At 42.7% G+C, this 23,919-nt stretch overlaps 1 protein-coding gene across 8 annotated transcripts in view; it reads left to right on the top strand.

Moving 5' to 3' along the window:
• The first annotated feature begins 324 nt into the window (after nucleotides 1-324).
• The window catches only part of RALGAPB (Ral GTPase activating protein non-catalytic subunit beta), a 63,427-nt gene continuing 39,832 nt past the window's right edge, over nucleotides 325-23,919 (top strand). For 6 of the 8 annotated variants that reach the window (XM_086853365.1, XM_086853361.1, XM_086853364.1 and 3 more), the window contains exons 1-9: nucleotides 325-607; nucleotides 7,170-7,382; nucleotides 8,055-8,257; nucleotides 12,382-12,545; nucleotides 13,169-13,355; nucleotides 18,134-18,265; nucleotides 19,411-19,589; nucleotides 21,890-22,038; nucleotides 22,149-22,365. In XM_086853365.1, the coding sequence (XP_086709491.1) occupies nucleotides 7,200-7,382; nucleotides 8,055-8,257; nucleotides 12,382-12,545; nucleotides 13,169-13,355; nucleotides 18,134-18,265; nucleotides 19,411-19,589; nucleotides 21,890-22,038; nucleotides 22,149-22,365 (1,414 nt within the window). In that variant the 5' untranslated portion in view covers nucleotides 325-607; nucleotides 7,170-7,199. Of the gene's footprint in view, nucleotides 608-7,169; nucleotides 7,383-8,054; nucleotides 8,258-12,381; nucleotides 12,546-13,168; nucleotides 13,356-13,622; nucleotides 17,035-18,133; nucleotides 18,266-19,410; nucleotides 19,590-21,889; nucleotides 22,039-22,148; nucleotides 22,366-23,919 lie in introns of those variants that run through there. The other 2 variants (XM_086853367.1, XM_086853366.1) reach the window with 2 other exon arrangements.

Here is a 23,919-nt window from a genome sequence, read left to right as displayed (position 1 = left end):
GCGGGGCAGGACGGCAGGGAAAGGCCGGGTCGGACAACAGGGTCCTGCAGACCCCGCGGTGCTAGTGGAAGAGGAGGCGGAGCCGGGCTAGCGGAGAGGCACCGGCGGCTCCCGGACGCTGCCCACGCTGCTCGAGCGGGACGGGCTTGGGAGCATCTCCCCGCACCTGAGGGCCCGGGGGCGGTCAGTCGCAGTGAGCCGCACAGGCCCTCCCCAGGCCCGGGTGCAGCGCCCGGGGAGCTGTGAGATGGCGTTCAGTGGGCAGCCCAGGGTGCGGGCGGGGCCGGCGCGCGGCCTCTTTAAGAGTAAGAGCGCCACAGCGGTGCCGGCCACAGCGACTGTCGTCCCACGCATGCGCACAGCGTGCTCCTGCGACTTATTCGGTGCTGCCGGCACAGGAGTTGCGTGTAGGGGTGGGGAGTCGCGCTATAGTCGCTCGCGCATGCGCAGAGCACGGCTTTCCCCGTGCGCTTTGTGGTGCTGCCGGAAGCGGGTGCGGGCCGAGCACAGCGAGCGGCGCTCCCGGTCCCGTGTGGCCGCGGCCCCGTGGCGCCGGCGGCCTGAGGGAGCGGCGCGCTCCGACATGTCTGCGGGGCTCTCGGCTCAGGTAAGACGGCCAGGCTTCCCGCCACCGCGCAGTCGAGCTCGGTCTGCTTCGCCGCCCGTGGGGCCTGTGGCGCGGGCGCCGCCCGGAGACTCCGCCGCGCTGACCTCTGCGCTGCCGCGGCGGGGCCCGAGCGGGGCGGGCGGCGGGCGAGCCTGTCCCCGGAGCTCCTCCAGCGCCTCGCGCCTGGCTGGTGCCGCGGAGTCACCGCAGGGCGGGCGGGAGCGACTCTCGATGACCTCCCCGCGGTTCAGGTCCCCTCGCGGCCCCTGCTCTGGCCCCGCGGTCGAACCGATTTTCGGGTGCCTAGGAGGAGCGTGAGGTGGTATCCGCGCCCTTCCTCCGCTCTGGATCCTGCGAATGGGAGCTGGGCCTGAGGGAGGAAAAAGTTTGTGTCGCTCTTTCCCGCAGAGCGCGACCAACAGCACGCTGATGCCGAGCTCAGGCCTCCCGGGCTCTGTTCGGATTCTGCTTTCCCTGTCTCATTTGGTCTCCCGGCCCAAATCCTATTTATTTGGCAAACAGTGGACTGCAGCGAGGCTTCCCCCGGAGTAAGGGGGCTGTGCCTGCAAGAGAGTCATTCCTGCTTGAGCAGTTTGGAGACTTCACGAGAAACTGGACTGACAAATAAGTGCCAATATAAAATAAACTGTTGAGTAAAAAAATTTCTCAGTCGAGTGGACTGTTTTGTGCTCAAGTTCATTAAATAGTTTTTGACACAAATGAGGGGTTTGAAAACTTACTAAATTCTCAGATGACCTGCCTGGAAGATAATTTTCTCAAACCTATTGTTAAAATGAGAGTGATAGTGAGAAGCAGAGTAATACTGATGTCTGATTAATGATGCTTGAAAGCAGAATAATAGCCAAAACATACAAAACTGACTGATGTTTTTGCTTTTTTTATGGCTCTGCTCATCTTCAGCTGTAACAGTATGCAGCTTCTAGGCCTTCTTTGTAGCAGGTGCCCTGCTTCCTGCTTTGGCCAGGCTGTGTCCAGCAGTGTTCCTGGGATCTAAGGAGGCAATGGGGTGCATGAAGTGTTGGAGATAGTAAGGCCGGAGTCCTGTGGCTTAAATAGTACCTTACATTTGAGATCCAGCCTTCTCTGTGGTGCATTCATGTATTAACTTCTGCTACAGTAGTGCAGTAAAATCTGACAAATTTGTCTTCTCTGGGCAAGGGCAGCTGGGATTCTCTTCTCTGATCCTTAGTAGTGCTGTGATTGAATGGCTTGGGAAAGGATGACAGGAGATCCTGTTTTTGTGTGTGCCTCGTCTCTTCTTGCCTTGAATATAGAGATTTTTTAAAAAATTTAATAGTAGCCCTGACATGCATGATTTTTTTTATTCTTTAACAAAATACTTAAAATACTAAGTTTCTGCTGGTCTTTCTCTCAGATAGGTCTTCTATATTGTCCTTGCCATTTTTATTTATACCTGCTCTCTGCTCTGGCTGTTGTCCTTTACACACAGTGCATACCTTAGGCAGAGCTGACCTGATAGATGGCTCCAGAGGTGAGCTACCAGGAGGGTTGTGCTTCCTCAGATCTGCTAGGCTTAATGCCAGAGGTGCACTTAGTCTCAGCTAGATCTAACTCACTTTGTCCAGCATGAACTTGGAGGCCAGTGGGCATATAGCAGCTGTTCATGCTCAGAATTTCACAGGACTGAGAAAAACTGCTCATAAACATATGGTTTGTGCTCTGGGGGAAGGTGGGTTGTGGCAGAATGGCTTTCTGGCAAGAATTGTTTCCTCTAGAGAGCAGATATTAGTATTGTTAGGTGGCAGAAGTCATGTTAAATGAGAGAGCTTTGTTTTTTTCCAGGAAATACTTATAAAGCATATCTGATGTCCTAGAACTTTGATGTAGACCTTTTTTTTTTGGCTGCTTCTCTGGTTTAGACTCAATTAGGCCTTCAGCCTTCCTTAAGCATATCTTTGCTGATGGTCTTTGCATCTTTTGTACTACTAAGAATTGTGTCTGCTCTGCTTTTTTGGTTCTGATAAAAGCAAGGAAAGATCCACTTTTGGGACAGCTTGTCTTTGTGCTTGAAGTACTTTTGCATTGTAGGAAAATACTTAATTTTACATCTGAAGCCGCTGAACACAAAAGACTAAATGTTCACATTTGTCCCCAGCACTTCCCTCCCTCAGTGTATGTTTTCTGAGGAACTGCTCTGTACATGGGTATTGATTCCCTGACCTCTCCCCTGCACACACTTTAAATACCGCAGCTTCAGGCTCGGACCTTCTATACGTTCTTTCACAGTAACTGCAGAATGTGGCTCTGTTTAGTTCTCACTGTCTAACTTTAGTGATCCAGGAGTTTAATACTTTGGCTGCAGCTGTTCATATTAAGTCTTTGGAAACTGGAAATAGAACTTTATTTTTTCTGGACTCATTATTCTTCGGTGCTCACTGACTTCTGTAGTGTTTGAGAACTGAGAATCTTGGGTCTTTAGTGCTGGGACATCCACTTTCAGTAGTTTATATGGTGATAACTACTGAAGTTCCTAAGATGAAACAGATTGGGAAGAAATACATTAAAATCCAGATTATTTACCACACTAGTGAATATTGGAATTGATGCTCAATTTCATAGTAAATGAATGTCTCCTTTTTTGTTTTGCTGGTTTTAATGCTGGTGATTTCATTCTAGGTCTATCTGTGAGAGTGTGAGGATGTTTTATTTAGAGCAGCCTCCAGGAACATACAGTGAACATACAGCATACTATAATGAGTGAACAACAGGGGTTTATTGTTCTTCTCACCCCTCCTCTTAATCTGCTTTCTGGGAGTCCTTAGTGATTTGAACCTCAATAGGACATATGTATATGTGAAGTGCAAATATTCAGCTTCATGAAACTTGGGAGATGTTAGTTGGGCCAGTGGGGGTGCATTATTGAAGCTGAGATACAGAAGCGTTGCAAAAACAAGTCAAAATCAGGTGTGATGTGACAGTTGCTGTTTTGGTCTTCAGTTTGCTGTTGCTGTTTCAGTAGTTACTGATAAATACAGAAGGAAGGGAGGGAGTCCTGCTGCTGTGCAGCATTACATGCTCTTTGTCTGAGGCAAGTTAGGAAGCTGTCAGTGGAATCTGTCAGGAACGTTGTCTAGAATATCATTGAATGGAGACTTTCCAGTGTTTTTAATTCCTGTCCAGTTAGAAGGAGCTTCATACTAGATAGATTTAGCAATACTCCAATCCTAACAGATTGCAGCCATTTCCAATTCAAGTGGCAGTTGAACTGGAGTCTTAAATAAAAAGTAACTTCTACTCCTTCCAAATAAAAACTTTTAAGTGCTAAATATAGGGGTGTTAATAGATCGATACCCTGATAAATCTCCCTTTTAAGGATTTTGCATCTGAATCAATTACTTCTTTCAGTATTCCTTGCATATTGCTAAAACTAACAGATTTCTTTTACAGCAAGACCAAAGGAAGCCTCAAATATTAACAAGATACAGACTGATCATTAAATTTATGTATGAATGTCAGACAGCAGGCTGGGACTGTGTGGTATGAGATGTTTTGGTTGTCCTGCTGCTAAATCTCTTCAACCTGGAATATTGTATATATTCTGTATCTTAAAAGTGCTACTCCTCAGAGGTGTGGGAGGGTTACCCAGAAGAGCTTTGCATCTTTTCTTCAATGTGGCAGGGAGCTGCATAAAGATGGGTGATTGTGTCCTAGTATTTCACTTCCCCAGTGCAATTAAGGTTTTCTGAAATGCAGCAGGATTTGGGAATCTTCGTTGAGTTCTTCTAGATGAGAAAGAAATAGGCATTGCCTACAATTTTCTCGTATTGTAAAGCACTTCCACACACCTGGGCACCCTGCTCTGGGATGAGGGCAGCCACAGTGAGTGTGCTGTGGTTATCACTCACTGATAAGCTTCTGCCATGAGCAGCTGTGCACTGCCTTACTGCCAGCTGGAGGGTGGGTATGGAAAGGACATGCTGTGCTGTTTGATCAGTTCAAATCAGTTTCATTAAACCAGTGTTCCTCAAGTGCTGTTACAGGGTTGCATACTTCTAATGAGCTTGTCACAGGAGAGGAATGGAGAGTGCTTCCCCTCTTCCCTTGTAGGATAGAGGGTAGGGACTTTGCTCTGGAGATAGAGACAATGTGCTGCGGGGCTGAGAGAGGAGGGGGAAGTCTTGGAAAGTGGATTCTATCTCATTTCTGTCCCTTCTGCTTTGGCTCCAAACTCAAGATGGTGTTCATAATGGAGAGAAAGGGGAAGACAAAGAGTCTGTGTGGCTATAGGACATGAAAGGAAAAGATAACTGTATGAAAACCTAGATAGTGAAGCCAAGCAGTGATTGAAGCCATCACTGAGGATTGGAATTTTGTGGGTTTTGTTTGGTATTTTGTTTTTGTGTGGTTTTCTTCTTTGATTTTTTTGTTTGGGTTTTTGGTTTGGTTTGATTTAGGTGGAGTGTGTATGTGTGTGTGTGTGACCTTTCTGTGTCATGGAATTGCCATTTTTCTCTAAGCCTAAGGGTTTCGACCACAGTGGCATGAGCATTCCCCCGCCTCAGCCCGCAGAGGCGACAAGGTGCCTGAAGAATATAGGGGTTGTATGTCCTGCAGGCTGCTTCTGCTCTGGTTAATTCACTATCAGATGGGCACACATGATTGCTGCCTCAAACCAGGAAGGATGTAGTTTGGAAGACAACATCTTGCTGTCTCGCTTTTCTATCTCCCTTGGAGGGAATCATCAGTCTTTTGCACAGGTTTTGGGTATCAACATTTGGGGAGTCGGCTAAATAGGCAGACTTGCCACTAGGCTTTTCACTAGGAATGCGTATTTCTAGGCCTGGCTTCTTGTTTGCTTTTGGGCCAACGAATGTCGAAGGGAAGTGTTCAGAATATTACCTGTATAACTAACTGGCTTCCAAATTCTGCCAGGTAAGTGTAGTTGGCAAACAGATCTTGGAGTGCCATCCATGACAGCTTGAGCTGCTCTGATCTGTGTCTCCTGAACACTCATTGCTTTTTTCCTGTGCCAGCCCTGTTTTCCTTGTTCACATGGTCAGCTGGCACAGATAATGGATGAAAGACTCCTGATTCTGGTGGGAGAGGAGGAAAGTGAGATGGTGCAGTCTCAGTTCTGGTGGCTTAGGCTGCTGTGGTACCACAGCTTGAGCAGCAATTTAACGTTGTTGTGAGCCTGTACAAAGCATTCTGCTGTCAGAGGGATGTTCCTGCCACCCCTCTGGCCTTGGGTCCTCACTGCACTGTTGTGTTGGCACAGATGTTTCTCATCTGAGTTAGATCAGATCTGTGGATGTGTTTGATGTGTGGATCAAAACTGGCGGTGCGTGGTGGGAGTCTCTGAGCTGCCCAGTGCAGTCTCATGACTGATGCTGCCTCACCCCTCCCGTTCCTGGGGCAGGGGTTTCTGGCCTGGCTCCCAGCCCTGCCTCTGTACAGCACATAGGTCTGTGTGCTGCTGGTGCAGTGCGAGCTGCTGCTGGGGACACAAGGGTGCTATTGCCTGAGAGGGACTGTGGGAGCACAGCTTAACTTCTGCTGTTTCTAATCACCTCTCTTGGCTGAGGTTTCACAACAATGCCAAAATACCTAGCCTAAGCTCCCATCACTGCAAAAACCTGGTTAGTTCATGATCAGTTTGGCTTCCTGATCTCAAATGGCAGTGAGGGGAAATGCACAGCTACAGTTGTGCTGGGATTGTTACTGAAACGAGAACTGTGTCTAGTTCTGAGAGCACAGCCTGGGAAATTTCCTGGTGGCTTTTCTGTCTGGAATCTGTGGGACAAATGTAGATTTTTATGGAGTGACTCTCTGTGTGTATTGACTTTAAAAGGTTTTGAAATGCACCTCAGTGCGTTGGAACCTGTATATGTTGTAATGAAACTGTAAAGTGATGCTGGATTTAAGCTAGTGGTGCACTAAAGCTCAGCAAGTCCTGAACTCACTGCAAATAAAAAGTTAAATTATTAAATTAAATAATATTAATTAAATTATCACTCAATCGCATTTTGCAGCTGCCAGTTTTGAGAAGTTCCTGCTGTAGAAATACCTTATGAATGTAAAAGAGGCTAATTTTTTGTCTTCTCAGATGACTAAGGTTTTCCTGGAAGTTTTCTGGTATGTCTTTTTAACTGCCCTTGAAGTGAAAAAGGGAACAAGGGATAAATTGCAGCTATTGCTTCATGAGCAGTATACTTGTAGAACTGTTTCCTACTTACCTGAAGATGTCGTGTAAATGGGAGCATCTTTCCTGCAAAGATGGTGCAAGCAGAAGTATGAGGTGTAGTCACTTCTCAAGTTAAAGTATCCAAAATGGGCTGATAGTCCTGAACTGAAACTTGCTGTAATATCTGTAATCAAGCTATGTTAAAGCTTATCTGCATAAAAAATGTACTAAGGTTGAAGAACAACTGTTGGAATCTCTTCTGGATTGTCAAATGTATGAAATGGATATATGCATCTTGAATTTACAGGGGTTTGGATTGTTATACACAGCCTCAGTTTTGCTGACTCATGTCATAGACATTTCAACTAATTGTCTCTTTTTCGTCCTTGTCCCCAGGTGTTGATTGGATTGTAGCATAGAGGCACTATGTACTCAGAGTGGAGATCCTTGCATCTTGTCATTCAAAATGATCAGGGGAATACCAGTGTACTTCACAGCTATCCTGAGAACGTGGGGAGAGAAGTGGCAAATGCAGTGGTTCGTCCTCTTGGACAAGCTTTAATTACATCACCTGTTGGAAGTGAGAGTTTACTGAAAACAGACAAAGAAGTAAGTGCCTTTCCTTGGAGATGATAGTTTCCTTCATGCCAGAGTGAGAGTTTAATGGTTTTCTATTTATTTCTTTTATTTTTCTCTCTTTATTGTCCCAAGTTTTATGAAGTGTGATACATTCTTAGTTTAGTAATCTCCGTAGGGTTTTTATTAGCAACTAGATCATAGCAACAGTGTACCTCATCACTTAATAGTAAATGTTTGTCTGAGCTACTGTACCAGGAGATTTAGGCTGAAGAAAACCAACCAAAAAACCTCAAAAGAAACTCAAGGAATTTAGCATTTAACACAAAACCTTTCTAGTTACCTTCAGTTTTGAAGCAACAGTATGTGACTTCAAAATAAAAGTATTTGTATAGTACACATTTATTAGAATTTGAAAGTCTTTTACTAGCAGCTTTTGTGTGTTCTAAAGTGTTTTCTCTACAGTTTAGCTTTGAGAGATTCAGGATTTAGAAAGTGATTTGCCATTTACTCATATTCTTCATAATATCATGATATATGAGTTAATGGTTTGGTATTTTCTTGCAGGATATGTTAAACAGAATTGCACATACAGTATAACTACTGTTTTGTTGTTTGTTTTTTTTTTAATTAGAATGAATCTGTTCTGACCAGTACTTACTTATAAATATTTATTTTTAATAACTTTTGCTTTGTGTTTGTTAGGTAAAATGGACTATGGAGGTGGTTTGTTATGGACTGACTCTCCCTTTGGATGGCGATACTGTGAAATACTGCGTGGATGTGTATACAGATTGGATTATGGCTCTTGTGTTACCTAAGGACTCTATTCCTTTACCTGTTATTAAGGAACCAAACCTTTATGTTCAAAGCATTCTCAAACATCTCCAAAATCTCTTTGTACCAAGGTGAGTGTTAGGGATTCCACGCTGTAGTTAGCAGGTAACCTGTCAGAGGACACACAAGGCATGGAGGCTCTTGAGTAAAATAAGAGTGCAATTGGCTGCAAGCTTTAGGAGGAAGGTGTTTCTCCAAACATCTTTTGTAATTTTGCAGTAGCAAGTTGAGTTGTTGCTGCTGTGGTTAGGTAATTAGAATCACAGATAGTTCATATACGGTTTGAATGTTTACCATTCCAAAAGCTTCAAGATTTATCTCTATTGGATGACTGGAGGGCAAGCAGAAGAGCATCACTGTGTGACCATGTGCTTTTTATTGTCTAAAACAGATAAACTTAGAGCACATCACAGTCCCAGCCATTGTTAGTCCAGATTTGAGCACATGAAGGATCTTGCAGTGACTGCTCTGTGCCTGCATCTTGCCTGTTAAATGTGCATGGTTATGCTGACTGTCCTTCACCGGTAGTTTTGAAAGAGCCCTGTGGCAGAGTGCTTGCTGCCTGAAATCCTTGGATGATGGTGTTGAGATAGACATGTTTCTTGGTCTTGTACACAGCTATTTCAGATTGTCAGAGTGCACAAACATCATTACCTTATTTGTAGTTTATGGTAAGTTTACCTGCTGTTGGACATATGTACTGGACAAGATTAAATATTAGTGTCCCCTGAAAAGATATTTAACTTCAGTGTTTAGTATAGGTCCTTAAGTATCAGATCATCTGCTTTTATCAGTTTTAAATATGTATCACTGCAGGTGGCTTTCAAAGTGCTCAGCTGCACTTAGGTTGCTTCACTAATGGCTTTGTTTATAAAGGACTTTGAATAATAACTTGCAAATTCAGATGAATTCTTTGCTGGTTATTGATTGCTTTGAAGTCTACCACCTACTCTTAGCTGCTGTTGCTCTTAAGTTGTAGTGAAAATGCATTTTAATTCCCATTAAAGGATGGTCAAAGCAATGACACAAGTCTGAGGAAAGCAAGCTTTGGATTAGACTGCAGCAGGAGGTTGTCTCTAAGCTTTAATAAGTGCAGAATACAGTCTGCTGTCTGGGATCCTTTATTCCCTTGGCACAGCAGAGAAAAAATTCACTAGTCCATTAAATAGTTTTGTTTCTGTGATCCCTTGCTTGCTTTCACATCGGAGACCCTAGCAACAGACAGCAGTAGTAGTACAGCTTCTTGCATGCTGTTGGCACAAGCTTCCACTTCACCCTTCTCTCCCAAAGTCATTGTTGGACCTCGATGTAGGCTGGTAGACTACATGTGATAGCTGTTGAATGAAATAATTAACACCTAGAGACACAGAGGGCTGAAAATTTGTTATTTTAAACATTGTCCCTGTAGTATATCTGTTCAATAGTTTTTCTTTCAAGAGCCTCTGAGAGGTATCTTAAATACTGATTTTTCACAGTTGCTGCTGTCAGCACTCGATGTTCAAATCCCTACTCTCTTTTTAAGTTTTACCCTACAGGGAACTGTGTTCAGAATTCATTCCAGCAACATAAGAAATTTCTATACTGCAAATGAAATGCAGAACTGAATTGTGTATACCTGCCTTGAATAAAAGCAAAGATTCAGACTTAGGTGTCTGTGGTGGGGAAGAGGAGAATGAATTCTGGGTTTACCCAGTTGATGGAGGTTGCTGATGGGCTCATGTAGAATACTTACCCAAGAGGTGTTATGGCAACCTGTATTGAACTGTCTCCTGGAAAAATCTTCTCTCGTGTGAAGCCATTGAGTCTTTATCATAAGCCTATGTCCTATGGAAGGTTGTGATTAAAATAACTTCCTTCCTCATCCTGAATCTCTGGAAATGTTGTTGCTGTTAGTTTGGCTGTCTTAAAAGTTGTGGCCCAGAGTTGTGAAGGCTTCAGACTCAGATGGTGATGTATAGGTGAGGCGTGAAACACAGCAGCCTGAAATGGGCACTTCAATGTACATGGCATTTCATGGGTTTTTGTACACCTATACAGAGCAGGTGCATATAGATTATTCTAATCTGAGTGCTCAGCTGAATCAAATGTTTACATGCAGCCTGAAATGGGCACTTCAATGTACATGGCATTTCATGGGTTTTTGTACACCTATACAGAGCAGGTGCATATAGATTATTCTAATCTGAGTGCTCAGCTGAATCAAATGTTTACATGCACAGACCTTGAAATAGTGTGGTGCTGAAAAATAAAACTGTCAAGGCTGGGTGAGTCAAGTTACCTTTTCTCTATCTGCTGCAGTGATGGTAGAGAGGGTATTTGCCTCCTTCCCTCCTGCACTGGCCTTCTGTCCACCCTGAAGAAACAAACACTTTTTTGACATATTTGAATAGTCCCCAGGCAACCCTCAGGCTTTCCATTTCTGGCTGCCCTAGAATATCCAAGAGGTCTTGAAGATGACTTAAGCAGTAGTGGTTGTTACTGCAGTCAGATAAAGTTTCAGTGCCACAAACACTGTTGGAAGGAAATATGAGAACTGTCTTCCCCTGTATAGCTTCTCCAGGAGAGTGAGGTACAGATATCTTGGTCCTCTGCAACAGACATGTCTGGAATTGCTTGAGAGGCCATGTAACATGTGACTGCCAAAGTACTTTTTTTGTAGTTCCTATACCTCTCATGAAATCATGTGAACAGTACTTCTGAAGGAGTATGGCCAAAAGGCCACGGTCTGTAGAAATCTAGACATCTAGAAGTCTAGAAATAGTTCAAGCACAGCTTGCCACTGGGTCAACTTTGTGGACAAGAAGAAGTCCTAGATGGACAGGAATCTTTGAGTTGCCTTTACAAGATTAGTGTAGAAGTATCCTGTTAGCTTGCAAATAAGCCCTGTTTTTTTATGGTTTCTCTAAATGATTAGGGAAACAAGTCTTGAAGCAGCCTTGGAAGCTTCAAGCCTATACAGATTAAGGATATCTTTCAGTTGAAACAGTCTGCTCTGTTGTTGTTCGGGCAAAAAAAATAAATAATGCTATAAGCAAGAGAGGGCTCACTTGTCCCAAAGTTTGTTGTTCTACAGAGAGACTCTGGGTTATGACCTAGAACTAGCATCAAGCAACCCACTGAGGTCCTGAACTGTGGCTAGTTGTCTGCAATTTTGCATTAGGCATTATCTTGTCTCTTTGTAATCTTTACATATAACACTTTTGCTATCAAGGTAAAAGCTGATGGTATTTAGTGGACCAGCACATTCTTGAGGTGCTTACTATGCAACATAACTTGTGGGTTATACCACATGGAAAATGTTTGGTAGGAATCTGATGATACTGCTTACTAGTCCAGTGGAAGGTAATGCTTTTATGATTTTTTTTTTGTCATCCTTCAGTGGTGGTAGGAGGGATGACAAAATGATGCATATGTTGAAATATGCCTTACATATACTGCACACTCTAATTTGTAATCCCCTCTTTCACCCTTGAAAATTTAGGCTTCCTCAGTTTTTTTACCAGTGTCCTCAGATACTGTCCAGAATGTGTCACATTACTGTTTTGTACCTGTTCTGCCTTGTCCAGACTAACTGATCAGAGGAGGTGATACTGCTTTGTACTGCTTCTGCACAACTGTGTGTTGAGTGACTCAGCAGTGCCAGTGTGGATCTGATTATTACTACAGGAAAAACTAGAAAATATGAAACTGTTTCCTTTCTTCCTTCCTTATTCCTAACTGCTTACAGAAGAATATCTAGCAGGTCATTAAATAGGAACATCAGACTAAAGGAAGGAGGGATTAAGAATTAATTTGGAAACAAGACGAGAACTAGGAATAACTTAAATTAATTTGCTAACAATATGTTCTCCTAGTTTTGCCACTTCTGAATTATGTATGTAATAATTCATGACGTCTCAACTGGATTGTCATTGTTTGGCCCAAGGTAAATCTGAGATGATGGATTGTGCTTGCTCTGGTGTTTGCTCTATGTATTTAGTCTCACATGGAGAAGAGTGTTACAGTGCATCTTGTGCTCATTAAGGCAGAGTTAGGATGCCTAGCAGCAGAGTTGAGGTGCACAGAAGCATATTGGTTCATGTTCCTAGATCTCACTCAGTAATATTTGGTTCCTTTTGTAACTGCTGAAAGTTCATGTTACTGAATACATCACTTAATAGTTCTTTCTCAAGTATTGTTTTTTCTTCTCTTACAGGCCAGACCCAGGATCCAGTCAGATCAGACTGTGCTTGCAGGTTTTGAAAGCTGTCCAGAAGCTGGCGCATGAGTCAACAATTATGGCAAGAGAAACCTGGGAGGTTTTGTTATTATTTCTTCTTCAGATCAATGACACTCTTCTAGCAGCTCCAACTGTGCAAGGTTCATGTTCATCTTCCATTTGGTTCAATTACTGAAAAAAAGTTTGGTTCTTCTTGACATTCAGCTGCCAGCAGGATAGGGGAACCCATTAAAAGCTCTGAGGAGCTACCAGTAGTTCACTCCTAATTCTGCTCCGTACTCCAAAATAAAGCATTGCCAGAAAAGGCTGAATGATATGGAGCTGAGTTTTCCTGGAAGTGTTTTTGAAGGACAGTGACTTTATACAGGAACAGTTTGGTATGAACAGTTTCAGACAATGTTGTTCCCTGTTTGTTTCACTGAAACCCCTTTGTTTTGTTGTTCAGCCTGCCTAGTGCAAAGTAATAGTGTCAGTTTTACCTATTTCAAAAAAAGACTTCAATATAGACACAGTGCAATAGGAGGCTGCCTGAGATTGGTGGATTCCTGCTGTCCCTTAATATACACTTGTGGCTGGGCTTTGTCTATTGTACTTGATCTTGCAAAAAGGCTAATTGACTGTAGGAAGCAAAGATCAGTCTTAAAAATTATGAAGAAAAAAGGGGCTGAATCTTTACTCACTTTAACCAAAACCTCTTTGGGGAGATGTTTGAAGTTATTTAGACGGAACACTAACTGAAGGTATGCTTGGTTTCTGTTGTAAGGTGGCATTGCTGAGAATCTGGCTGAGAAATTAATTGGTGTGCTGTTTGAGGTATGGTTACTCGCTTGTACGCGGTGCTTTCCAACACCTCCTTACTGGAAAACTGCCAAAGAGATGGTGGCTAACTGGCGACATCATCCTGCAGTAGTTGAACAGTGGAGCAAGGTCATTTGTGCCCTTACTTCCAGGTAGGAGAAATACCATGGAAATAAACGTATTTATGGGGTTAATAGTGGTTATACATGTTTCGGAGTTGCTTATTTGTGGAATGCGCAGCAATCTAAAAGTGAATAAGCAATACAAAGTGAGAGATCTTGCTGTATCCTTGGATTGTGTGTGTATTCCTTTATTCTGCAAGGGAAGATCTGAGTTTGATTCTTTCTGTTCTTGTGTATGTTTAGCACCTTTGTGATATTTAGCACTTTGTGACGCACGTGTGTGTATTAGTCTCCATCATTGTGACTCTTCATCATATGCCCTGAGGAATGACTCAAGAATACTAGTGCAGCATTAAGTGCGTGTGCGTGACCATCAAAATTATTAGGTGCTTGTTAGTTCTCATGCTGCTGGGTTTGAGGTGACTCTTGGACTCTGCTTGGACCCTGTTGAGCTGAAACTGTGTTACAGATGCCTGGCACTTGTGCCCTGGCAGTCAGGATGTGATGGGCCAGAGGCAGACCACAGGCTCTCTGCTCTAGAGAGCAGGGGATAAGAGCTATACTGAGTCTTGCTGGGTATGGGAACAGTGAGGATCATATATGACAGGACTGTTTAGGCTGGAAAAGATCTCTAAGATCGTCAAATCCAACCATGCCCCCAGCACTGCTAAGCCCACCCAACCCATGTTCCCAAGTGCCACATCCACAGGTCTTTTAATACCCTTTGGTGATTTCACCACTGCCCTGGGTAACCTGTGCCAGTGCCTGACAGTCTTTTCCATCCAATTTAAACGTCTCCTAGCACAACTTGAGGACATTTCCCCATCTTCTGTCCCTTGTTACCTGGGAGAAGAGGCCAAGCCTCTGGTGGCTCCAACCTCCTTTGGTGTAGTTGTAGAGAATGAGAAGGTCCCCTCTGAGTCTTCTTTTCTCCAGATTGAGCTCTCCCAGCTCTCACAGCTGCTCCTTGTGCTCCAGCCCCTTCCCCAGCCCTGTTCTCTTCTCTGGATATGCTGCAGCCCCTCAATGCCTTTCTTGCCGTGTGGGGCCCAGAACTGCCCCCAGGGCTGGAGGTGCCTCAGCAGTGCCCAGCACAGGGGCACAGTCACTGCCCTGGTCCTGCTGCCACAGCACAGCTGGTACAGGCCAGGTGTCATTGGCCTCTTGCCCACCTGGCTCTTGTTTAGCTGCTGTTGATCAGCATTCCCAGGACCTTTCCTACTGGGCACTTTTCAGCCACTCTGCCCTAAACCTGTAGCTCTGGCATTGTTGTGACCCAAGGGCAGGACCCATCACTTTGCTTTGTTGAACCTCATGGAGTGGCTTCAGCCTTGTGATCCAGCCTGACCAAATCCCTCTAGAGATCCTTCTTGTTCTTCAGCAGGTCAGCTCCTGCCCACCTTGGTGTCACCTGCAAACTGACTGAAGGAACACTCACATCTGGGCATTGCAGGAGAATTTTGGCTTTAGTAGAAGGCTCTGAACAGTAAAGAGATTTTCAGTATCCTTAATATTGAGGTCCTTTTGGTATGAAGTCTTTGTGGGACAAATCTCAGACTCTTTGAGGAAAAAACTTCATTAATTGCTTGTAAGAGGGTCATCTGGGTCTCCTTCCAGCTCTCCTGAAATATCATTAACTTATTTCTGTGAAAGTTCAAAGATGTGTTAAAATTGCTGCATTGTGAAATATTCGATAGTATATTTTTCTGCAAGGGTTTATTATAACTTTGAAAACTTTTGCTTTGAATTACCTGTCAAAATGTGAAGTGTGGATAGATTTTTCCAGGTTATGTTTTCTTATTATTTGTTAAACCCCTGGGAAATAAAGCTGCAATATGAGTTCTGTGTATTTCCCACGCTATTTCTTTAGCTATTTTTAGCTTGTTAGATGTAGTGTTACATAAGGGAAAATACTTTATGATTCACTGATCTGAAAAGAGCAGCTCTGTCTCAAAACATGTGTTGGTGTTCTGCACCACACACTGTGCCTACACTTTCTTTCCCACTGTTGACTAACAGTCTTGGTTCTGTTGGTGCACAGGAGTCTGCAGGGTTTCTGGAATGTTTTAGTCTGTGTTCAGTAATGTTGGTTTATGCCTGATACATGGAAAATTAGGCTTCTGTGAGGTTAGGTTTAAATTCAGTGTTATTTTAAACTACATTTTTAATACTTCAATGAAGCTCCAGCTTCAAACAGTTAAAACATTTTAGTAAACAGTTCTGTGAATCAGGCTATTGGCAATAAGCTGAAAGGAACCGTTTAAAATTTAAACCATACGGAAAATTATATTTGGAAATTTGTACACATATACAGTGTTAATCTGTGTCCTTGGCTGTGATTTTTAGCAGGATGAAACTGGAGGCTTGATTGTGTTACCATACCAATAGATAGTACTTTTACCCCATCTAGATTGCTTAAAGTATATTTTAACTGTCTTGGATGTGTGGCTTAAAATTTATTTCTGTCTTCAGTCATTCTTGAAAATGTCCCATATGTCACTGAAGATTTGGTCATGCTCTTTGAAAAACTGGTTTCTTGCAGTCATAGGGAGAACTGAAGCAGCGCACTGTGTTGCCAGGCAGTGGTGTGGGGCATGACAGTGCATGGGGTTGGACCAGGCTTTTTAGGGTCTTTAAGAGCCAGGTAATTCCTCAGCAAAAACAGACCATGGGGTCATGCCTCTGGGCACTAAATATAGGTGGACACAGAGCTGGAGAATGCCTGATACCTGGTGCTACCTTGTACAGATGTATTTCTGGTGTTAAGGAAACTTCCCAGTCTGACCATTCCCAAGACTCTTGCAGTCACGCTTCCACCACCAGCAACTTTTAACTGCTGGGACTGAAGACCCTTTGCAGCAGCAGCTCCAGTGAGCCAAGGAGTGTCGTTCTGATTGGGAATGGCGATAAAGAACGACACAGACTCTCAAGGGAGTCACAACAGGAGAATCTCTCTAGTTTATTATTCTAGGCTTGTCTTATAGACAGATACGTGGAAAAGTACAGAAAAGAAACTCTTATTGGTTAGCAAAGTGCTACATCACCATCATTGGTCAGTGGGGCACACTACCCCCCTGACTCTCTCCTGCAAGGAAAACAAGAGGACAGACAAACAGCACCTGGCAGATGTTTTCTGTCTCTGAGGATTGTTTTGAAATCCTCCTATGAAGTTCTCAGGCTAGCTTCTCAGGCAGGACTGAGAGGCCATGGGCCTGCAGTTTCTGCAGCTCTCTGCAGCCTGTTCCAAAGCTAGCATCCATAAAGGAGTGCCCTGCATGACTCTCTGCACTTCCCACTCTCACAGGCAGACCAGCTTTCCTCACCAGTTCGACCCCTGGTTTTACATGGGAGTCTCACATGTCTTGTTCCACAAAGCCCTTTGTTCCTGGCACAGTAACACAGAAAAAGTTTGAGCTGGTGCCTCCAAGGAGCATCCCGAACAAAAGACTCCTGGGCTTTTATCCCCTCACAGTCCAAGCTCATGCAAGTCTTGGCTCTTCCTCCCTAGCCCTCAGCTCTTGCAGTGTCTGAGCACCTGGCTAGGCCACAGGTCCAGTGCCCTTTGTTATGCACAGGTTTGGCATTTCCCAGCCTCTTCCCCAGCCTCCCTTCAGGAAGCTCAATCAGCTGCTGCACTGAATGGATTCCTCATCTTCCTTGCATCTGGAGAAGGCCTCATGTCCTAAAGCTCTTTTGCTTTTCTGTCCAGGTAAATAGGCTGTGATTTCAGACAATTGTGTTAATTTGCTGCAGGTTACTCTAGTGACCGCTGCTGGGAGAAGTGGAAGATGGAAGTTCAGCCTGTTTGACTCTTGGTTTAGGAGTCAACCATGGGCTACTTCTCTCCCCCTCTTCTCCTAGTTGTAATGACTTTAAAAAGCTATATGGCTTTATAAGTAAGTAAGAATGAGTGGGACATTTCCTGACCATTACAAGGAAATTGTCTTAGGGAAAGACAAATTGATTTCTGGGAATGCTGAGATATAGAGAAGATGGAATGCAGCTCTCTTCCATTCCTTTAGAAAGATTATGATAGTCATGGAAATTGAACTGTAATTTGCTGAAGATGGGTATGATGCGAGGGTCAGATTAGACAGCAGGATCTCAGTGAAGATCACTGGTGACTCTTCAGGTAGTTACGGCTCTTCTAGGGAAAGATCTCCATTTATCCAAACATTGTCCTCATGGCACTGGATCACTGTATTACTCTTTGCTGGTCTGTAGATCCCAGCCTCTGACAGATGTGGTGCATCTGTTTTGAAGAACTCACTAAACTGTGGGTTGCAAGTCCTGTGCTGCTTGTAGGTCAACAGTGAGTGCTACTCAGGGTGCTGGAGTACAGTGTAGGTCATCAGTGACAAGCTGGAATTTCGAGCTGCAACCCCTCATGACTTGCTAGTCTCATTGAAAGCTTAAGCTAAAAAGCTGTGAGGATAAGGGCTTGAATTCCTTCTTTTTTTTAAAAAAAAAAAAAAAAATCCTTCCTTGACCTGTAACATCTTATCAGATGTGCATGTGGCCGTGATGACTGGTAAGCCCTCTGGCTAAGTGATGGGAGAGCTGCTGAGGGGTCTTGTGCCTTAACAGCTCTTGGATTTGGTGGAGCTTCAGGCAGGCTCCAGGTGTGCACCATCCAAGACTAAGAAGGCTGAGTGATTGTATAAAATGGGGATCTCTAGGAGAACTTGGGATGTTGCATTATTGCCTGTGGACTCACCTGTGGGCTGCTGATACCTTTGGAGCTCAAAATGCACTGTTAAATTTTGGAGTATGAGCTGAAGAACAGGTCTGTCTGACTTGCTTTCTAGGTTGCTGCGTTTTACATATGGACCTTCATTTCCTCCATTCAAAATTCCCGATGAAGATGCTGGTCTGATTCCTCTTGAAATGGATAATGAGTGTGTTGCACAAACATGGTTTCGCTTTTTACATATGCTGAGGTATTGTAATTACAGCCATCCATTGTTCCTGTTCTTACATCAGCTCTATGCCTTTGCATGACAAATGAAACATTTCTCTGGAGATTGAGAAGATTAAGCACCTAAATAGAATAAAATGAGAGTCTTGCGCCAGTGCCATTCAGTAGCTCAGGGAATGCCATGAGTGGTTCAACTTTGAACTCTGACTTTTTCAAAATGTAAGCAAGTTCAGTTAATTAAAAACTATTTTAGCTATTTGGCATATTGGAGGATCTGAAAAACAAGAGTTCTATAGAATTTTGTTTCTCTGAGATAACAAACAGGAAAAGCTGAAAATAGTTCTGGGAGATGCACATGACTTGCATTTATTCTCCAGGTTAATGGAGAATTTTATTTATTTTTAAAATGTGTGTTTATATTTATGAAAACATTCATACAGCTCATTTTACCACACATATTAATCTTTTTTAAATGCACAGTTGAAGCAAATGCTATGTTTTTTTTTTTAAAGACTTTTGGACTTGGCATTACAGTAATGCTCTCAATGGCCAGACTATTAAACAATTGATACAAAACACTATTTAACAGTTAAAGCTAAATAAATATTAGACTGTTTAAGATTTACTTCTTAACTAACTAAAAATCCCTCTTTCTTCATTTGTAGTACTAATGTCACAGCTACTGTGTTCTTCAAATTTGGAATTTACAAATTTGCTGTTTCAGGATTTGAGTCAGTCAGGAAAAATTGCCCAAACTTTTATAATCTACTTCCCTTCTTGTCACTGGTTGACAATATTTCATTTGTTGCTTACCTTTCTAGAACAACTTTAACAATATAAGAAACTCTTAACTGGGTTCAAAAGACCTCATAAGTAATTAATATAACTGCCATAACTAGTCTAGCAAATGTGTGCTCTGGTTTGTTTTATTTTACTAAAATTTTTCAGTGTTTGGCTAATGTTTGAAATGAAGACAGTCATATACTGCTAACCCAGGAGGTGAAAATTGCCTTCCGGTGAGGGAGTAACAGCTAAAATGTATTGATATTGGATGCTGGTTTGTGGTGTTACTTAAATGCCTTAAACTATTGCATCTTCAAGTGTTTTTAAAATCTTAACAGCTGTTATTAAACTGACTAACATATATTTTGCTCTTTTTGTGTGCAGTAATCCTGTGGATTTGAGTAACCCAGCCATTATTAGCTCTACCCCCAAATTTCAGGAGCAGTTTCTGAATGTGAGTGGGATGACTCAAGAACTGAATCAGTACCCCTGCCTTAAACATCTTCCTCAAATATTCTTTCGTGCCATGCGTGGAATCAGCTGTTTAGTGGATGCATTCCTAGGTAATGCTTTTCTCTTACCCATGGATAGCTATAAATATTAACTTAATCATTATTTTATTCTCTTTTAATCTGCTTTCTCTATAAATACAGCAGTAACAATTTATCATTTGCAAGTATATCTGGGAATTGATGAGGAGACTTCAGATCACTTCTAAAAAAATCTGTACACACAATAGAAACATTTGAATGCATGATGTTGTAGATGGCCTTAGTTTCAAATGCAGAACAAATAAATAGATCAGAAATATAAAATAAGAACCAGGGATCTCTTTCCCAAACAAGGCTTCTTTTCCCTTTCCATCTAATCACCAATGCAAGTGCTATGCTTTAGCATGTTCTAGACACTCACCACAGTGTTTCTAATCTTTGTGGCAGCTGCTGTGTGCCTGTTTTATAAGGTGTTGAATTTAGACTGTCACTTTCAGATCTTTGTGAGAGTTCCCCTTAGTTTATGATTAGTGGGTGACTACTACTGCTGAGTAAAAAAGTCGTGTTTCTTTGTGTCTGATGGTAGCCTAGTAGCTCTGCCTGGTCGGTTTGAAGTAACAGGATGGAGTACCTGAAATTTAAAGCATTATATTTAGTATGCTTCAGACTTGCTGAAAATTCTTCAAGAATACCTGCTATTGTAAACTTGGAAGAGCTGCTTGTCTCCAGCTGCTTCTCTGCTTAAATATGTGCAAACAGATGGTATCTGCCATAAGCATGAGCTGATGTAAGACTGCACAAGAATCAAGTAGATGCATACAAAATATTAGGAAAAAACCTGCCAGTGGAACGAGACCATCAGTCTGGAGAAGAGCAGGTTCTAGGGACACAGAGGACAGGGTTAGACTGGATATTGGGAAGAAATTCTTCCCTGTGAGGGTTGGTGAGGCTCTGGTACATGTTACCCAGAGAAGCTGTGACTACCCCTGGATCCCTGGAAGTGTCCAAGGTCAGGTTGGACTGGACTTGGAAGAATGTGGTCTAGTGGAAGGTGTCCCTGTCCATGGCTGGGGATGGAATGGGGAGTCTTTAAGGTCCCTTTGAACCCAAACTATTCTGTGGTTTTATGAATCAGATACTTAAGACTTCTGAAGATCTTGCAGCAAGATAAAACACCCAGAAGGATAATAGCTCACCTGGAGTGCAGAGACAAGGCATTGGGGCACAGGAGATTTCTTAGTGAAATTAAATTCAGGCTGTATGTATGGATTGGAAGAGTGTGCTCAGGCAGACTTGAGAGCTGCAGAAAGCTCTTCAGTGAAGGCTGATGGGAGAGCTCATTACCTTCTGTCACAAGTGCTAAAACATTGGGTTTTATCTTGCTCTCCCCAGTACCTATGTGATGTGTTTGGCAAAATAGTGCATTGTCTTTCCCAGCCAAATGTACTAAAACAATAGGTTTCATAATGCATACACTGCCTGGGGTGTAACACTGATGATTTAGCAGGAGCAAATTGTTCTGTAATGTGTTATGAAAAGTACTTGGGTGCTTTAATTAACAGGGTAAAAAAAAAAAATCTGTGTCAAATTCTCAAGCACACTGCAGTTCTCCACTTCATTTTTCAAATAGGGCACGAGGGTGTTAGAATTCATTAAAATGGGCAAAAGTGATGTTTGTCACTTCAGGTTTTGCAGATGTTGAGTTGCTTCTGATTCTGATGGGGGAGAGCTCTGTGCACCATTAATTTCCCTGAAGCTGGATAAAAACTGGTCTAATGTCCTGCTGCTGCCAGAAAAATAGCTTGCTTTGCTTTCTTACTCTATCTTGTGTACTGCCTTAGTATTTGACTGTTCAGCAGCTGATTCAGCTTAAACTAAGCAGAAAGCTGTGTGGTGGATGGGTTTCATCTTAATTTAGTGAGCTAAGGTGGCTTTAAGGGCCAGACATCTTAGAGAAGTCTCAGAAAAAGGTGTGGGAGTTATGATTGGGAAAGAAAGGCAAAGGTGAGAGGCATCTGAATTTTGGCAGAAGTGAGCTGTGAAATTGTCTTTGGCAAGTGAACCTTGCGCCTTTCCCTCTGCCTGCTTCTAGACTGATTCCTCCTATCTGCCATTTCCCACAGCCTTAAGGTGTGAGGTCCTTTGGTTTTTTTAAATCAATTGCTTATCTGATGTAATTACTGTTTTCATTTGCTTATGCATTTATTTTTTCTAATAGTAAAATGGGGAGAGGTGTTTTTGTTGTTGCTGCTGTTTTGGGGGACAGGGGGAGGCATGGATGTTGACCAAAGGCTCTTATGCTTACTAATGGCCTACTCTGTGTGAGCCCATGGAATTGTTGCTGAAAGCCTGCTTTATTCCTGGCCTTACAGGCATTTCCCGACCCCGGTCAGACAGTGCACCACCCACGCCAGTGAACAGGCTGAGCATGCCCCAGAACACTGCTACCAACACCACTCCACCTCACAACCGGAGGCATCGGGCAGTGACTGTGAACAAAGTGACAATGAAAACCAGTACTGTAAGATTTCATTCTCTGTATTTGAGTAGCTGACTGTTTGGATAATTTCCTCAGTTAGAGGAAGTAATTTCCTTGATTCTAGGAGCTGATCTGTTCTTTTGTTCAAACAGGTAACTACTGCACATGCTTCAAAAGTGCAGCACCAACCTTCCTCTCCTTCTCCACTCTCTAGCCCAAACCAGACAAGCTCTGAGCCTCGGCCACTTCCAGCTCCTCGCAGGCCAAAGGTTAACAGCATCTTGAACCTCTTTGGATCATGGTTATTTGATGCAGCATTTGTTCACTGTAAACTTCATAATGGAATAAACAGAGACAGCAGCATGACTGGTAAATATTACCAAAAAAAAAATAAATATATATATGTACACCTTTTTCCTTGTTTTATTGACATTTCCTACCTGTAAGATTAACACATGCATAATCCAAAAAAAGTAAAATCTGAAGTGCTCTGTGGTAGTTAATTCCTTGATCTGAGCCGGCATCTGCTATTACCTGAGCAGGTGTTTGGGGATTTCAAAGTTTAATAGAAGCCCACTTTTTACTATTTAAGACTCTCTTGCTCTAACAAGCATGGCACTTCCAATTATGATACTGGGGAAAATGCTGTTATGTGGAGGAAATCATATGGTAGGAGTCCATTTCTTAGTTTGAAATCTGCCTCAGTTCTATAATTAATAGCAACTATTTATATCAACTCTTTAATATTTGAAAAATCATCCTACCTTGTTCCACATAGTGCACAAAATGATACTTGTTTTCTAGAGTGTTATGAAAACACTCTTAAAAAGTCCTTAAAATAGGTAGTGAAGTTGCTGCCTATCAGTTATGGTTGCTGTGTGTTTCCCTTAATGACTTGATATCTTCATTCTTCAGCCCTTAACTGCCAAACTTATTTTTGTCTCCTGTGCTTTGCTCAGCTGCAGAGGTTAGATGTTTTGAGATATAGCAGAATTAGTGCTCTGCTCAGAGAAGCTTTTTAGCTCTCTTCTTACTTTTGTTGATGATATTCAGAAAAGACTAATTTTTCTCACTCCTTGCATTTACTGTTCCTTGTGTATTTTGAATGTCTGTTAACTTTTCCAAGAGATCTATCAATCAGTCAGTAACTCACTGTCCTAAGAAAAGTAGGGGAAAGACATTTGTTGTACAAGTTGGATGTGTAGTGGGATTTGACAGCAGGAGTTAAATTTCCTTGTTTATTGTTCCTGTGTGAAAGCTTAGGATCTGGGATCTTCTAAAGTTTTTTTAGGTATGTATCACATTATTTTTGGAAGTGTTCTTTGTGAGGTTCTGTGGTAGGAGTTCGGAATCTCTTTGTAAAAGGCCTATGACTCATGACTAGGGAAAGAGCTGAGTTTAGGAAGGAGCAAGGCATCCTTGCCTTGTGTATTCGGTTGCATATGCATTTAATGTATTACTATATTTAGTGCTTTTCAGATTGATTAGATCATTTTAATTTTGACATAACCTGTTTCTTGAGTGATTTCAATGAAATGCTTAACCTGCAAAGGAGGGATGTCAGCTGAGATGGTGCTTACGCAAAAGTGTAAGCTGTAAACATTCTGTGTTGTTAAGAGGGCAGAAGTACACAGTCATCCAAAATCAAAAGGTTTAACTTCCTTGAAGGTATTCCAGGGCCTCCTGTTCATATTTGCAATGTCTTAAATCACCTAACAGCAATCAGAAAATTGTTGTGTTACTAGCCTTACAGGAATATTTACTGGCTTTCTGAAAACTAGAGGCAGCTGTTTGGAATTGAGTTAATTCCGTTCCTCTTCTGTACTCCTCTTCCAAGCTGTCTGTTGCAAGACCAGTCTTAGCACAACGCGTGATCTGCTGTGTATTAGCAGCAGTGGTTCTGAGACAATGATGTTGGTGGAC

This window comes from Cyanistes caeruleus, chromosome 16 (assembly GCF_971803275.1).
Source record: "Cyanistes caeruleus chromosome 16, bCyaCae1.hap1.1, whole genome shotgun sequence".
In the NCBI taxonomy this organism is placed as follows: domain Eukaryota; kingdom Metazoa; phylum Chordata; class Aves; order Passeriformes; family Paridae; genus Cyanistes; species Cyanistes caeruleus.
The sequence above is the reverse complement of the archived record's forward strand: the minus strand, read 5'-3'. Positions and strand labels throughout refer to the sequence as shown.